The 17,777-nt window shown below is 46.5% G+C and overlaps 1 protein-coding gene across 3 annotated transcripts in view; it reads left to right on the top strand.

Annotated features, from left to right (window-relative positions):
* Window positions 1-17,269, top strand: part of Sec24AB (Protein transport protein Sec24AB) — a 61,387-nt gene extending 44,118 nt beyond the window's left edge. For all 3 annotated transcript variants that reach the window (XM_089582180.1, XM_089582179.1, XM_089582178.1), the window contains 7 exons: window positions 2,247-2,420; window positions 2,791-2,901; window positions 5,427-5,608; window positions 6,559-6,696; window positions 10,311-10,511; window positions 14,391-14,494; window positions 15,703-17,269. In XM_089582180.1, coding sequence (XP_089438306.1) covers window positions 2,247-2,420; window positions 2,791-2,901; window positions 5,427-5,608; window positions 6,559-6,696; window positions 10,311-10,511; window positions 14,391-14,494; window positions 15,703-15,817 — 1,025 coding nt within the window. In that variant the 3' untranslated portion in view covers window positions 15,818-17,269. The remainder of the gene's footprint in view (window positions 1-2,246; window positions 2,421-2,790; window positions 2,902-5,426; window positions 5,609-6,558; window positions 6,697-10,310; window positions 10,512-14,390; window positions 14,495-15,702) is intronic.
* The last annotated feature ends 508 nt before the right edge of the window (window positions 17,270-17,777 follow it).

Below are 17,777 nucleotides of genomic sequence, written 5' to 3'. Positions count from 1 at the left end.
TTTTATTTCGCTCAATAGGCACCATGTTTTATTGCAACAGCATTAAGCGTCAGCATTTGTGTTTGTGGCCTAACATGGAGAAGAGATGAGGAGCAATAAGTTTGTGGCGTCCTTTGGGTGTAGAGGCAGAAACGTGCTTACTTCATTTGTGCCCCAGGCCAGGTAAAGCGGCACTGTGTAACGGGGCAGACAGTGCGTTCACCACTGCAAACAGCTGTCGCAGAATGATGTGTTGCATAGGTGTGGTAACCTTTAGTGAGTTTTTATGTTGCTGCTTATCTTGAAGTATTTTTATGATGAATTTGGATGGCTTGGAATCTGGGTGGGGAAAACTAAAAAAAAAACGTCATCAGTGAGTGACTTGCGTGGCCTACAGGTCACACAGTGAGCCATGCCATGAACCATTGAGCGTGTCTGTGCTGTGCTGCACTGTTTGCTCTTTGCTGATATCTTGCACCATGTTGTACAGGGTCAATCACACTTAGCGTGAACACGGCTCCGCGTGGCACCGCGCTCCGCGCAGCGCCGCTTGCAGCGCCCGCAGGAAGCGGCGATGGATTCTCGGGCAGGCGCAGAGAGCGCGATAGGCGGGGCCACCAGCGCGTCGTCTGCTGTCGTGTGGAGCATCGCCGCGAAGAGAGCTTGCCTCAGGTGCTGATAGGAAACCGTCGACTGTTTAAGACCGATTAAAATGCTCGTTACGCAGCACACAATTCTCTAAAACGGTAGCTGAACATTACTAAAACTATCTCGGCGTGTAATAAGGCAATTGCATGGCTCTGACTTCATACTGTAGGAATGCGAAATGGCTGGTTAATGGCAGCCGCATGCCACACTCTTTTCCTCGCCTATCTCTCAAGAGCAGTGAGGGAAAAAAAGAGTTCGAATTGCTTCTTTGTTTTATTTCGAACAAGAACGTTGCATGAAACTATCACACGGAGCGTGTTTATCTCCGAGTTGTACTACTGCATTTCAGTGGCCGTTACACGCGAATGTAGTAGACAAGGAAATAACTGAACAAAATATCTGCAAAATCATCACTCAACGCGGAGTGCCGCATTCTTCAAGTCATTGCGCTGTCTCGGCAGGGAGCCGGCACTGATGGTGAGGTTAGATCACTTCGAAAATCACGGTGGCTGCATATAGCGCGCTTGCACGAAAAAAATGCTAGGCGTTGGGTAAATACTCGATGTGGCATAAATAGGCGTCGTGGTTATCGCTCTGATCGAGACCAAGCGCCGCTGGCGGCTGGCCAGCCGAGTCAGCGCAATGAGCTGCAGAATGGCGCACTCGCGGAAAGATTGCGTGATGAGCTTGCAGAGATTTTAGGCAGTCATCGACTTATCACTGGCAGCTTTCAGTCAGAAATTGCAGCCGCGAAATGCAGTAGCAGTTAATCTGTGAACAGAGAAGCCCGTCGTAATGTCTCGTCTCCCAGAGGAGCAAAGAGTACAAATTGTGGAGAAGTGTGTGCTGTGTAACGAGCATTTTGATCGGTCTTAAACAGTCGACGGTTTCCTATCAGCACCTGAGGCAAGCTCTCTTCGCGGCGATGCTCCACACGACAGCAGACGACGCGCAGTAGCAGACGACGCACTGGTGGCCCCGCTCATCGCGCACTCTGCGCCTGCCCGAGAATCCACCGCCGCTTCCTGCGGGCGCTGCAAGCGGCGCTGCGCGGAGCGCGGTGCCACGCGGAGCCGTGTTCACGCTAAGTGTGATTGACCCTGTACATAATGCAGTTAAGCTCCTGATAGATTCAAAGCTTGGAGCCACTGCAGTGAGACGACAGGGTTTGTTTCCCAGGGTAATGGCGGCCGGGCACATTGAGAGAGAGGACATGCAGAGCGGGCGCTTCTGACCAGCTCCCCCTTACCCATTCCCTTACTTTGCGGGTAGCATCGTTGTCTGAGCCACAGTGGAGAAGGTGGTAATCTTGCTGTCACCTTATTATCAAAGTGATCAACACTCTGAGCTGGCACAATTTTGCCGTCTGTGTTTGTTGTGCTGCCGCACTGCTGCACACGACTCCTTTTCTTACAACTAGGTGCTTGGTTCTGTTGTGGGGGTGAATCACAAAATAAAGTGAGGTAGAAGGCTTAAATTTTTTACAACGCACTATCAGTGCAGTGAAAATTTTGGTACTTCTCCTATTTCGAAACTGTTGACGAAATTTTCCATTGTTTTCACAATTTTGCATTAACAGGGGCTTATTGTATGCTTTCTTTTTTCCCTTTCTGGTGCAGGGTTGGTGATCCATACGTTCCATGGCAACTTCTTTGTGCGCTCAACGGATCTGCTGTCGCTGCCCAATGTGAACCCAGATGCAGGCTTTGGAATGCAAATTGCTATCGAGGAGAGCTTGGCCGACTGTAATGTGGCCTGCTTCCAAGCAGCAGTGCTGTACACATCGAGTCGAGGTATGATATTTGCAAGAACTTATTTTAACTTATTTTTTTAATTATATTGTGTGACTGTTACCTTGGAAAGTGACATCAAAACAATGACAAACATATTGCTTGGCTTCCCAAATGCTTTTCAACATTTTTCTTTAGAAGCAGATTGATACATCTGAGCACCAAGTTTTCTAAAAAATGCTTATTTGTAACAGAAAGCACAATGCACTTGAGAGCAGCTAAGATATGTAACATTGTGAGACACATGTCAGACTATTGTGTTTTGAATTCAGAATTCATATCACTTAATCAGCATATGTGGCTTGATTGTGTTGAAGTGAAAATCTTTTCAGTGTGAGACCAGCGACTGAGCACGTTTGTATATCTCCCTCAGGGGAAAGGCGCATTCGTGTGCACACTCTGTGCCTCCCAGTGACTGCAATGCTGCAGGACATTCTTGGGTCCGTAGACCAGGAAGCAGTTATGGGCATGCTATGCAAGATGGGTGAGTGGGTCCTGATAATCCTCCTGGCAGAGGTGACGTATTGATGATACCGTATTTATTCGAATCTAGGCCGATAGTTTTTTCAAAAAAACGAGATGTAGAACTCTTATGTCGGCTTAGATTCGAGGATTTCGTTTCGAGGTTTCGTATTCGTAAAATACGAATAAATGTAGCACGCAGGTGGCACCCCCACAAAACGCCAACGAAAGACAGCACTGTAGCCGTTGCTATCCGTAGCCGATACTGATCAAAGCACACATGAGCACTGGCTGCCATTTTGGCCTTGTTCTGTTCTCGTGCGGTGGTGTGAGCACATTTGCAGCAGTGAAGTTTTCGTGCGTGGTTTTTATCACCAACACCATAGCACCAAACAGGCGGTGCCATTATAGTGCCGCCTTCAAGCGGAAAGTTATACTCGCTGCAGAGCAGTCGTCAAATCTTCAAGCCGGGCGGGACTTCGGCGGCTGATCCCGGGCTGGCGTTGCATATGTCTCCTCGCCCAAACGCCAGCCCGGGATCTGCCTGAGCGGGTTCCTGGCAATAAATGTCGTTTGCGTGCTGTACCTCTTGTTCACAGTTGTTTTTTCGGCCGGCCTACAATCGAGGTAAGTTTTTTTTTTTCTGTGGCCTTCAACTTTCGGGTCTCGGCTTAGAATCGTGGCCGGCCTAGATTCGAGTAAATACGGTAGTTGTCTGAAGTGTGTGTGCAGACCTTGGTTTTACCATCAGTGGTTCAAGGTGTTGTAGCTTGCAGGCTGTGTTAATGCTCTGTCTGCTTGTGATCCAAGTCAAACTCCGCTAAAATGAAATTTCAGCCACAACGCAGTGTTTTTGATTCCCAGTCAGCTAGCCATTTAAAGCAGTGTAATTATTTCCTCCCACAATGAACAGTTTTTGGAGGGAGTTTTCGTTTCAACGAAGGTTATGCAAGGAAGCAGGCGATTCCTTTTTTTTATTTTCGTGCACTTGAGTATGCCTAAAGAGTTCAAAATCTTGTTCGGTTTGACCAAAAATGGCTGCCGAAGTCAGTTTGCACTTAGAGGGGCTCTACTTAATTCCTGCAGAATCGGAATTAATGTGCAGACATGAGCGTACTGCGTGTGTGCAAGCCATGATCATTGATGCAAGGTGGCTTTTGGCTGACTCGCTTTTTTTTTTCATCTCACTGATGAACTCATGATTGGAATCAGCTGTACGTTCATATCAGTGTGAAGTTATTGTGGTGGTGGTAACATGCAACATATTAACTTTTTATGATAAACAGGGGCTAGTTGGAAATCATTTTCATTACAGCTTCATTGCAGAGCATGTTAGGCCTAGTGAAAATGAGTAGTGCGTGACCAATCCGTTGTTGCCTGGCATGCCTGTGGGTACACACTAGTCTCACTTTTGTGCCACAAGCATTGTGATATTTTTTTCCTTCTGGTGCAAATGTCTAGTTACAGGCACTGCTGCGTAAATAGCGGATTGACAGCAGTATAGGCGGAGTCTACACAGAAGGATGTGTCACCAATATGCTTGTACCGCACGTCCTAATAGTCTGAAGAATCAGAACGGCCACATTTCTGCAGCGTTGTCGAAAGCATCGTTCCGAGGTGCATCCGACACCAATTTTGGGCATGGTGACATGAACGCACATGCCTCATCTACGCTGAAATGTCGTCGGGCATTGCTGTTTCAGTGCAAAATCTTGCAGGACAAAAATACATGCTTTTATAATGCGCTGAAAAAAAAATATTGGGCATTTTGGTGGCTATTGTTGTGGGTCCATACCATTGTTCGAGATTTCCAGAATAACTTCAAAATAGCACCGTGGCACTGATTTTGTCATGGCAGAAAGCCAAAGCTGATTTTCGGAAGTAAATGTTCACAAACTATCCATTTCAGTCTGTCAGTGAATGTTCTGGTCAGCATAACTACGAAGGTTCCACTTCAGCGGAATCTTTCGTGGGTTCTATGAATTTCGTAGCATGGTTTGACTGTATTACTCACAAAAATTATAGATTCACTTCGAACTCGAAAACCACATTCTGTGCATGCCTAATTTTGTAGTTCGTTTTTGACGAGGGTTATACATAATAATTGGCAGTATAAGTCAGCTTTTGACGTGATCCATGTGATGGTGGCACCTAGACAGCTGCGTAGCTAAAATTTTGTTCAATGTTTGAGCACTTCTGCATGTAACGTAGCAGACTTTTACTTTACCAATGTGTCTGAATGTTTTGAAAAGGCTGTTTATGTGAGTTCCTTTTTTGGATGTATTCTTTGCGCTTTTACACAAAACCTAGTTGCTGGTAGCAGATGATCTCCTTTGATGAGCAGTAGTGACAGGAACCCCAACTGTGGCATGCGTTCTTCAGGTGATTAGGTGGTGTTGGTTATTGAAGAGGCTAACGAGCAAATTTGAGAACGAAGTGAGTGAGCAAAGCAATGGATAGAGGTGTGTGGTAATATTAACTGGATCAACAGCGATGAGGGTTGTGAATTTGAAGTGGGGACAATGCTATTCACTGGTGCATGTGCAGCGGTGGACCGGAGTCTGTCATCGTCAGTAGTGGATGCACGGGAGGCACTGGTCAATGCCTGCTTGGACCTGATCCAGGCCTTCAAGGTCACCCTGGGTTCTGGCCAGGCAGCTGCACTGGGGCTGCCTATCCCCCACTGCGCCCGTCTGGTGCCCCTCTACGCACTTGCGCTCATCAAGCATGTGAGTAACGGAGAATCAGGTGGCATGTATCCATGCAAAGCCTTTTACTTTCGTTACAACCTGCCATGCCGCTGGCTTCGGAGCACTATTGACGAGTGCAGGAGGTGCAGACGGGTACCAACCGTGTGGTTGCCAACTGCTCACGCCGCTAGATTCTCCGTGGCATTGTTGGCAAGTGCAAGATAAAGTGAACTGTAGCGCGAACACTTACTGCACCACCACCAGTCACTTATGTAGTGAGGCAAAGCTTGCCACCTGTCATCTTAGCGGGCAGAACTCGGCAGCAGTTTGAATCGGAACCCTATAAAAAAATTATCTACACTGAAATGTTGTGAAGGAAGCAGGACCTTCAGACTCCCAAGCGATTTGGTGAGCTCAAGATCGGGAGCGAAAACGCCCGACCCCGACACTTGTAACTGTCAGGGTTTTTTTTAACATCATGTAAAAAACAAGCACCTGCTTCTCAGGGCTGGTATTCAGAATGTTAGCTTTATCTCGCTGCAATTGGCTGGTTCCGCCGGCTGCCATAAAATCGTCGGATCGTGCCGTGATACAGCGAACACCTTTCGAAGTGTGTGATGCTAAACACCAGCAATGCGAACGCATCGGACTGCGTGCTTTTGTTGATGATGGATGGATGAGCGGGTGGATGTATATTAAATTTCGATTCTCCCAAAAAAATCTGTTGAAACTTTCTTTCTCACATAATGAACTCTCGTCCTAATTGATGTTAACTTTCCTGGAAAAAGTGGGCTGAATATGAGAGTACATGCAGTACATTTGATACCACCAGATTTGAAAGAACTTTTAATGCTGGCTGGAGATGCAGTGTGTCTGTTTCAGCAGTTTGGTGAAATATGCAGTATAACCAGAATGTTCAAGTGTTGTATTAAATTCCATCTGCTTTCTTGGAGCAGTTTGGGCTGATACATATGGTGGTCTTATTGCAGACTGCATTCCGTGTTGGCATAAGCACCAAGCTGGATGAACGAGTGTTTGCCATGGAGCAGATGAAGACAATGCCTCTGACATACCTGATGACTTACATCTATCCAGCATTGTATCCTCTACATGCACTTGATGACCAGGTGAGTTCTTTAGATAAATGGATCTATGAACAGCGACTATGTTCGTTTGCTTGTTGCCATTCTTGCTGTGGGTGATAAGGTAGGTACTGCACCACTAAAGGCAGAACAAACCTGGATGGACTTGCACAGCAGATGACGTTCACTTGAGCTGAAATCATATGCTATGGTGGTAGTTAGCTTGAACTTCGCGGTAACACTGGGTGTGGCTCCTCACAGCTTCAGGGGAGATCAGAACTTTGGATAGTACGGACATTTTTTTCAGTCCCTTGAGGTCCCAATTAATGTGGTTTTTGCTCTATTGGGAAAACAATGCATTATTCATCTCGTTTTTTTAATCATACAAGCAGTTCGAGACTGGTGATCAAGGAAAGACATCAGTGCTTTTCACCCATATTTTATGTGGTGTTCAAGAATTTAGCTACGTTTGCATGGTTAAAGAGTTCTAAATTACTATTTGTATGCATAGAGGTCCATAAAGCAAATCAGGTTTAGTCTTGGATCATATTAAGGTGCACTCCTGATAATTCAAACTTCTTGTAATTTAAAGAAAAATCTCCCATCCCTTGAGGTTTGAATTAATGAGTCTACTATATTACAGTTAAGCCTAGATGTAAGGAACCTCCATGTAGTGAATTCCTCGATATTACGAAGTTTTTCAATTCCCCAACACCGTTCTCATTGAAGCATGTATATTTGAGAACTCCATGTGACGAAGGTGTTGCAGCAGTAAACCTTGTTATAATGAACTGCGTTACTTGAAATTCGGCTGAATCGGGCGAAAATTTCATGACAAAACATGAACTGCCATAAGCTGAATGTCTACGATCGCAACGAGCAAATGCAGAGGACAAAACGCGCCATGCTGTAGTGCGATCGGCACCTCTCTGCTCAAATACAGCAGTCTCCGCAGCTTTTGCTTTTGTAGTGTTACATCAAGTGGCACTAAGGCAATTTTCATGTCCAAAAGCAGCACAAAACAACATACATAGTAAAGGCATGGGACAGGCGGTGTGCACCCATTGCTGCTGCTCGGTTCCTCACACGATTCAGGCGCCGACAGCAGACTCACGATGGGAGCGGGTACGGTAGAGAGCACCGGCAACGTGAAGCAAAGACGTTCACACTTCGAGCATTCAGCATCAAGAGCAAGTGAAATGCACAACCACCAAGGCGCTTAGTTTCTCCAGATGAGCAGATTTTGTGACTTTTGAGACCTTGCGAATTAGTTTTAGATGAGTGCGCAGAAAGAGGCGGATGCGTCTGGCTCCCTTGCCTCCTCCCCCTCCCCCTTGTAGCGGCGTCGTGTTTTCGTCAGGCAAACTGCGGCACAGACTGTGGCTAAATGTCTCTCCATATTTACGACTTCTAGTGACTGGTGTTTACTGGGAATGTTTGCTAAGGGCCCATTCACACTTGAGAGTCGCTTGCGACTAAGCAGCAGCTTGACAATGCCTTTGTTCACACTTGCAAGCGCGACCAGCGGGTCGCCTTCTCGTTAGATTCTCGTTTGAAGTGAAAACTCTCGGGAATGATGTTGTTCGCACACTTTCGAGAGTTTCGTCTGTTTTGTTCGCGTCTCCTGTACTCGCGCTCGGTCATCTGAACTGCTATTCGCAGTGTACTACAACGACCCGAGCGAAGATGAGGTTGTCGTGACGGTTTTGATGTGCACCGCGGTCGTACAAACGTCATGATGACAGAGGCGCGCTTCTCTGCAGGGCCGGCCTACCAGCCTGCAGTATGCCGGCCGCCGGCGTCAGAAAAATGCACCAATATTGCTTGTTCGCGTTCATACCAAGCCCTTGGGTAGAGGAACGTAAAAAATGAATCATTTTTGAAGATCGTTGGCCAGTACTGAGTTGCTGGTAGAAGTGATAACTGCGACACAAGCAAATTTCTTCCCTCGCTTTGCTGCTGCTGCTCAATGTGGCTCGACTGTTGTCTGCTAGCCCCGCTGCTGAAAGCGTCGCGGAAGTCGAGCATGTTTTGATGTTACTATGATACAAGGTCCACGATAAAGCGGTGACGAAAGCAGCATCTTAATTACTAGTGCTGGCCAGGATCCGAAGCGCCCTCAGCTGCGGCATCGATATGTAACCGGCTAGGCTTAGCGACGACTAGGGCAGCCAGCTGGTAGCAGCGCAGGTCGTCGCCCGGCGTGCCCGTGAGCGGTGTTGTTGTCGGAAGCTTGGCTCCTCGCTGATTGGTTCAGCGGTTTGCGACTCGAAGCCGCGAGGCTGAAAAATCGAACAGCGAGAGACTGGCTCGCGACTGTCACTTTTCGACCAGGGCGACCGTTTGCGACTGTCGTTTTGCGACCAAAACTGTCGCGCGACCTCTGCGACTCGCAAGTGTGAACGGGCCTTAAGTCATTTCGTCTAAATTTACTTTTCATTTTGGCTTCTCGTCTGCGTGCGGATGTCAGCGGTGGAGCTGTGGCTGAACCATTCTGATATCCAGAACACCACACTTTTTCATGATGCTTATGCATGGTGTCTCGTCAGTATCCTTACATCCAGTGGCAAACCTATTTAGCCGGCTAAGTAACAGCACTATGCTAGCAGACAATGTTCAACGAGTTGGCGAGGAGTTAGAATCTCCGCTCTGTAGAGGCGTGTATATGAGGCCTCTGAACAATGCCTTGGATCGCACAACTGCACTACTTAATGCAACAGCACCACCATGTCACCGTGTCACTGGCTTCTATACATCGTTAATTTTCCGCTGTGGCGGGCATGCTACTGACCATTTGCGGCTAAATCTTAATACCAAAAATTGAATTTGGTGTACTTTTATCTTTTTTTTTTGTGGTTTAAATCGAAGAATCTTTTCAAAGACATCTCTTCCTTTTATCTACAACATTGTTCCTCGAAGGAGACCTAAATGCACATGAATGCTTCCGACGCGGCCGAATATGGCTACATCAACCGAATGTCAGCCTTGCCAGTGCGCAACATTTTCTTCTTTAGGCCACATAGGCTTCAGTGCTTATATGATGGGCCCTGAAACAGTAATGTGGTAGAAAACGGAGAGACTTATTCTGCATATTTATCCTCATCTTCTAAGTTCTAAAGCAGATACGGGCAGCGATAAAGGCAGGCACGCAGTGGTGATTCCATCATGAATCGTTTTGGATGGCTTCTCCGCCTAACACACGAGCACGCTGGCCGAAACACTGCAGAACACATTGCAGGGAGACTAAATGCCATTTAAGCAGTCCTCAGTCTACACAGAATTAAGTAAGCCTGTTGGCTTGTGTCATTTGCAGCCAAGGTGACCTGCAACCATAATGAAACAACTGCTATAACAAATAAATAATAGCGGGGCCCCTTTGACTTCGTTACAGTGAGGTTCAGTTGTCCTGAGATTACAGTATGTGTTATAGAACCCCCCAGGCAGTTAAAATTTATCTGAGTCCTCCTCACAGCCAAGTGTTGGTTTGGCACATAGAGATTTGTTTTTGTAGCTGCATGAGTGGTGTGTTACTAGTTATTGCGAGCAGCACAGTTTTGTGTGCATCATTAGTGGCTTAGATTTCTTTATGAAAGATTCACTCATCTTTCGCTGCTGGTAACCACAAGGGCACTGCGTGAGCTTGCATTTGTTTTTTGCAGGACGCATTGGAGCTGGATGATGGGACATTGGTGTGCCAGCCTCCGCGGCTGCAGTTGTCCTTCGAAAACGTCGACAGGCATGGTTGCTACGCTCTGGACACAGTTGACCGTCTTTACCTCTACGTGGGCCGTGCGCTCAGTGATCACTTCTGCATGAATGTCCTGGGCGTGCCAAACTTTTTAGCCATTCCTGAGGACATGGTACGTGATTTGCATATATTTTGCCTGAAGGCATCAGTTGCTTGCAGAGATGGCTTTCAGAATTGTTTTGCTGCAACCATTTCTCAACATCAATTTTTTTATTGAGTGAAATACAGCCCTCTAAATGCAGTTGCATTTATGGTTGAACCTTATGCACTTCAGGCACACATTTGTGGCACAACAGTAGTAGGGAGGGAGAGATTGCAGAGGAAAGGGCAATGGGCATCAGTGGCATGGCTGAGAGTGAAATCTGAAGAGAGCAATGCCAGTCTGAAATAATGGGACGGAAGGGAAGCTGGGAGCCTGATGTCAGAGGCTGCTCTCGGAGGCACATGATGCAATGCATTGCATCGCCAGCTAATAAGAGGTGTGCTTCCAGGTTACACATAGCCAAGTTGCTGCAGCACAGTTGTTTTTGTGCCTTGGAAGTGACTGCTAAGCAGAAGCAGCTGTGCACAGCGTAAGCAAGTTGGAAGAGGAAATGGTTGAGGGCCAAACTTAAGCGTGCTGAGATGAGGGATGGCACTGTGCAAGGGAGGCTCTGGAGTGACGAGAGTTGTGTTTGCGTGATGTTAAGAAGCGAAACTCGCCAAGACAGCTTGGAAATTAATGAAGTGTATAAAGAAAAAGTGCTGGCTGTGAAATACTGTCCCAGCTACCATCTAGGAGCGGCCATGTAGTGCTTTCTTGGCGAGCTGTAGTACTCTTGTGTCCCGATTTTAGGGTGCAGCGAGCCCTCGTGTGAGCATAGTGACACTATGCACAGTGGTTTCAGCAATATTTTTAAAAACGTAGAGGAAATGGTTGAGGGCCAAACTTAAGCGTGCTGAGATGAGGGATGGCACTGTGCAAGGGAGGCTCTGGAGTGACGAGAGTTGTGTTTGCGTGATGTTAAGAAGCGAAACTCGCCAAGACAGCTTGGAAATTAATGAAGTGTATAAAGAAAAAGTGCTGGCTGTGAAATACTGTCCCAGCTACCATCTAGGAGGGGCCATGTAGTGCTTTCTTGGCGAGCTGTAGTACTCTTGTGTCCCGATTTTAGGGTGCAGCGAGCCCTCGTGTGAGCATAGTGACACTATGCACAGTGGTTTCAGCAATATTTTTAAAAACGTAGAGGAAATGGTTGAGGGCCAAACTTAAGCGTGCTGAGATGAGGGATGGCACTGTGCAAGGGAGGCTCTGGAGTGACGAGAGTTGTGTTTGCGTGATGTTAAGAAGCGAAACTCGCCAAGACAGCTTGGAAATTAATGAAGTGTATAAAGAAAAAGTGCTGGCTGTGAAATACTGTCCCAGCTACCATCTAGGAGGGGCCATGTAGTGCTTTCTTGGCGAGCTGTAGTACTCTTGTGTCCCGATTTTAGGGTGCAGCGAGCCCTCGTGTGAGCATAGTGACACTATGCACAGTGGTTTCAGCAATATTTTTAAAAACGTAGGCATTGAAGCTGCACCTACCAGAGTAGGTAGAAACAGACGAGTGCACACTGAAATGGCCTTGACAACTAGCATTTGTTTTCTCGTTCTTATATTTTTGACTAGCAATTTTCTACTTTCCTGCTCAATCATACGCCACGTATAACTGCAGTACAATCTTGATACAAATCTCATGGAGTCACGAAAAATATTCGTATAATCCAAAACAAACTATCTGTGTCCACAGGAAATGCATTCATGCAGATCTATTTGCAGCTGACAGGATTTACTTACGCCTGCACGCCACCTCTCACTTGCGTTTTCGGCAGTGTGCAGGCCACAAGCCATTGCTTACTGCTTGCGGTGTGTAACGAGCAAGCGGCAGTTGTGCATCAGCGATATGCGAGCAGCGTTTAATGCTCAAGGGTGCAGTTGCAATTTGCACATTCCTATAATCCATAGCAGTGCAGGAGAGTGTTTGGAAAATCTGAAATTCGGCGCATTGTACACAATGCACTCCAGCCAGGAAATTTTACGAATTCTTATCCTCCTGAAGTTCGTATCGACTGTGATAGTATCATAGAGATTCTACTGTACTTTGTAACTGAGCCTAGTAACTGCTTGCCAGTGATTGCAAAGTACAGTGCAGTCCACTTATAACGATACCACATATAACGATATATCGGATATAACGATAAGTTGACTTAAGAGTATCAACTTATGCATTGAGGCTATGGAAAAAAAAACCATATATAACGATATGTCCATGACCGAATATCGGATACAACGATCAGAATTTTTTCTTCTGGACATCGTTTTCCATGCTGAGCGTGACATTCGCGGTGCAAAGTTCCCTTGAACGATGCCGAGATCGGGCGAAAACTTCGGATACGCGAGTTCGCCGTGCCTGCCGCCATTTTTTCCGTGTGCGCCGATTGCGAAAGCCACGGGGAGCGAGCCGTGGCCTCCGTGATCGTGGCGCGCGCCGCCGCCGGAGGAGATCGCGGCCGCAAGACAGCGCCGTAAGATAAGCGCCGCTAGATAGCGCGAGTTGCTCCGCGCGTCTAAATTCCAGTGACTTTGCGCGCGTCCGCGCGTCGGCCGCATCGCCTAGGCATAGCCTATAGCCTGTTTCACATGCAAGCGAAAATGTTAGCGAATTCTGTCGCCGCGGCGGAAAAACCTGTTTTGAGCCGTCGCTGCGACGAGCGGCGAGGTTTCAACAAGTTGGAAATTTTCGCTGCGACGCGCCGCTCAATCGCTCAGTCGCTTGCATCTGAACCGGCCTTATGGCCTAGGCTACGGAAGACGATGGGAAAGAGAGAGGGGAAAAAAAAAAACGAAGTGGGGGCGCCCTTCGCCCCTTCGCGCGCCTGTAAGAGAGGAGAACAAGCGCAGTGCCTGCAGCCGATGGGAGAGAGAGAGGGGGGAAAAAAAAGAGAAGCGGGGCGCCCCTCACGCGCCTGTACGAGAGCAGAACAAGCGCAGTGCCTGCAGCCGTTGGATGCCGGCGTGATCGCCTATTTCAAAGCATTGTATCGGCGACGCGTGCTGGAATGGCTAATTTTAGCAACCGATCGTGTTTCTGGAACGTCAGAGCAGGCTGCGGACTTGAAGATCAAACTGCTTCAAGAAGGCGGGCTTTGTGCGCCAGGACGAAACCCCCCCTGACGTGGAAACTGAAGCTGCGGACATTACTGAGCTCTGGGAGCACGCCGCAAATGTCGACGAAATGAATGGTACGTCCATGGAGGAGTTCCTAAGTGCAGATAGTGCTGCTACGTTCTGCGAGGAGGTCATTGAGAATGTGTTGTCACGGCAGAGTGCGGCGGCAGCAGCGACAGCGACGACGAAACTGACACTGGCCCACCTTCGACACCGATGACTACGCAAAGTGTGCTGTGCAAGATAGAATCACTGATCGACTTTATGCACGCGAAAGGGTTGCCGCCAGTGTACGCGCAGCAGCTGGATGCTATGCACACTGCAGTAGTGAAACTGCAACTGCCACGCAAGCAAGTGCCCATATCAAATTACTTTAGCGCACCTAACGCTTGAGGCACTTGTTAAACGTGACGAATAAACGCGTTGTTTCACAAATCGTACGTTCTGCAATTACTGTTCTTCAGCACAAGTGTAAAACTTGAGTCAGGAGCTACAGAGGTAAGTTTGGCAGCCATTTTTATGGCAGTCCAGATATAGTGATGATCGGTTATAACGATCGTTTTTTCCGGATTTTTCGATATCGTTATAAGTGGACTGCACTGTAAAGGGTATATTAAAAAGCGTTTAGCATTGAAAAATTATTTTAACTGCTAGAGTTGTGTTCAGGCTTGCGCTGGCCTAAAACATTTCGAATATAAAAAACATTAATTTAGAGCAGGAGGAGGTTGAGGAGACTCTCATTAAAAGTGACAGGATGTGATTTGTATGCTTATCCAAATGATCCCATGCACCTCATTTTTGCAGACTGAGCTGCCCCAACTAGCAACAGAGGAATCTGAAAGGGTTCGGAACTTCCTCTCGTGGACGCAGTCAAGACGGCCATTCTACAGCCCACTCAGGGTGATCAGGTATGGGCATAGGGCAATGGCTGTGACATTTGCTGCAGTGATAATTTTGTGATTTGCTAGAGGTGAGCAGTGTCACTTGCGTTGCAACATTTTTTTGAATGGCATTAGTTTGGTTCCTGTCGTTTGCATCTATGTGCACGTTAATGTAGACGAAATGCATTAGCAAAAGGTGGCAGGCTGTCTGTGCATTTTTTTTAAAGGCCATCAAGATTTGCACTAACTAAACTGCACTCATTGAGAGCATGGGACACAGAATGAGTTATAAGTTGATCTCGTTCTGTGTCCTTACTGTGTGTCTAGTTTGTGCATGTCTTCAGGTTTTTTAAAAAATGCGTTAATTCTGCAGTTAGGTTTTGTATGGTGAAAAGAAATCTAGTCATCAAAATCAACTTTGATGGCCCCTGCTGCATTGCTTATCAGGATGCCTATAATTACTTGGGTTTGTCCGCCTCGCATGTGGGAGGTGTGGGGTTCAATCCCCAGTGCTACCAGGTACTCACTGGTGATACAATGGGTACAAGCTCTCCCCTGCTTGGTGTTAGGCTTAATTGGGGTGAGGAGGTGCAGGGTTCAATCCCCAGTGCTACCAGGTACTCACTGGTGATACAATGGGTACAAGCTCTCCCCTGCTTGGTGTTAGGCTTAATTGGGGTGAGGAGGTGCGGGGTTCAATCCCCAGTGCTACCAGGTACTCACTGGTGATACAATGGGTACAAGCTCTCCCCTGCTTGGTGTTAGGCTTAATTGGGGTGAGGAGGTGCGGGGTTCAATCCCCAGTGCTACCAGGTACTCACTGGTGATACAATGGGTACAAGCTCTCCCCTGCTTGGTGTTAGGCTTAATTGGGGTGAAATGCTTGGGAAATGGGTCTTTGACCCGACCTTGAGTAGAAGAAAAACCTTGTGCCATGGCGCTCTTTGGCCACTGATGCCCCTGTGCCATTAAAAATTTATCATCATCATATAATTACTTGGGGAAGTGAGACCTGATTAATGTTCCTTTTTTTGTGTGTGTGTTTGCGCGTGCTTTGAATACTATGTAACCTAGTGACATAATTGAGCAATGTCAGTTTAAGTTTACTGCCTGTGAACCATAAAGCAGGATTGACAAATATAATTTGGCACTTTTCTATTAAGCTTGAACACTAGCTTTAGCCTCCATGGCATGCGCTGATGTGCTGATAAATATTGGTGTCTCATTTTTCGCAGGGAGGACAGCAAGGACCGGCATCTGTTTGTGCAGCACATGGTTGATGACAGAACAGACTCGGCACTTTCCTACTATGAATTCCTTCAACACTTGAAGCAGCAGCTAAGCAAATAGGAATAAGACTGCTCATAGTCCCCCCCCCCCCCCCTCTCTTTCTTGTCCTATCTTCCTCTCTCCTTCCTTTCTTTCTGGCTCGTTTCTCTCACTTCCTCTTCAGTCCACTCTTGTGCAGCTGTTGCTTGCTGCAAAAACTCAGTGGACACAGGGCGAGCCTGCTTTCACAGTCTCCATCGAGACGCCTGTGTGCGTGATGTGTGTGTGCGTGTGTGCAATGAAAAACACTGTAATGCCAGCAGTGTGCCGCCACGGAAAAGAAAATCATCTCATGATAAAAAGAGTAGGAGGAGCCTCTCAGACATTTGTGTTTGTTTTTTTTTTGCTCCTCCTCTCTCTCTCTCTCTCTCTTTTTTTTTTTTTGATGGTGTGACAAAGTCGTCTGTCACGTTTGTCTGTGGGGGTGCTTTTGTAATAGCTGCACCATTGTTTACTTAGACATCATTTTAAAGGTTTTGCTTCCTTTCTTTTTCTGAAGATGTCGCTTGCAACTTGCTTTTAAGATTTTTTTTTTTTTTTTGTAATGTGTTACTGCATCGTCCTAGGAGTCAAAGAAAAAGCCATTCTTTGGGAAAGCTTTTTCCTTTCTCATTTGGTGCCTCCTATCTGTGCCACGTAACTGACAGCATCGCCTCTCATGCCTAGGATATACAAGCAAAATGCAACCCCAGTAGCGTGGCCATAATTTGTTGGCATAGCATCTGTTGCATTCGCATATGGGTGAACTTGGGCAGTTGTTAGGTACATGACACAGGCAAGAGCACCACTTCCTCTGCTCCTTGAAATTTGCCATTGTGAAAGATTTCATTCTTAGCTTCTGCCAGCTAAAGGAATTTCTTCAAGGCTGTTAAAATATGCTTTGGTGCTTCAGTTGATAGCTTATTTGGTGACTCTTGAACAACTTCTGCATTGTTCTTCAGTCTTAAGAACTGAGGATGTTCCTTTTTTTGTACGAACTTCTAAACAGGTGGAGCAGTGTGCATGTGGTTGATTGCTTCTGCAAGGCCCTGTTTACGAATGACAAGTTATTGGATGCAGCCGTGGCATGTGTTTGTTTGCGATTCACATCTTTTTTTTGTTCTTCACGTCTTTCTTGTGGTGGGGGTCCTTAAAAAAATTACGGTGTTGCAGCAGTGCTCGACTTTTTAACGAATTGCCATCCGTGCATTGCTTCAGTGATGTGCACTAGGAACTGTGTGTACATAAACATAGGTATATATACATATTACGAATGTGTCAAGAACAATTGTTGGCTTTTTTTTTTTTTGCTTTTGGGTATGATGTCACTAGAACATTTTACTGCTTTGTGTAAAAACTTAGAAAAACAAATTTACTCCTACCCTTTCTATGTTGCATGGTACATAATAACCAAATAAATTATGCCTTCAGAGCAGTTCTTAATTGCGGCAATGTCTGGGAAAGCTGGTCAATTAAAGGTCCTTTTTTTTTCGATCTGTGTGAGACTGGCATGTTTTTGCGTAGCTGCAGACTGCAAATCTGCTTGAAATTCACTGCACTGCAGCTCCACCTAGTGACCCACAGGGTGGTGCTGTGCTGCATATACGAGTGCATTCAATTTGCATTACCCATTTACCTCCTTATTTGTATCTTGCCTAGCTGATCATTGAGTTAGCCAGAACACCTGCCTCTAATGCTTTTCACCTCTTTTTGAGGGGCTTCCTTTGCAAATTCAGCCAGCAAAAAAGTGCTATTTTTGTTATTGAACATCTAATACTCCACTGCTTTTGGCTAGTGCAGGTATGACACAGAAAGGAAGTGTTTCAGTGATCGTTAAGAAAGATGATGAAATTGTTGGTGGTTGGTGTTGGATCATTCTAGTCGGCACTTTATGGAGATTTACACAGAATGAGAATGTTGTATTTGTAGTTGTAGAATGCAGTAATCTCTTGCTGTGTCAGGAACAGTGTTCACACATTCAGTGCATATGTAACATAGTTCA

The sequence above is a fragment of the Amblyomma mixtum genome, chromosome 3 (genome assembly GCF_055824585.1).
Source record: "Amblyomma mixtum isolate Tamu chromosome 3, ASM5582458v1, whole genome shotgun sequence".
NCBI classification, from domain to species: Eukaryota; Metazoa; Arthropoda; class Arachnida; order Ixodida; family Ixodidae; genus Amblyomma; species Amblyomma mixtum.
This window is presented reverse-complemented; position numbering and strand designations above follow the sequence as displayed.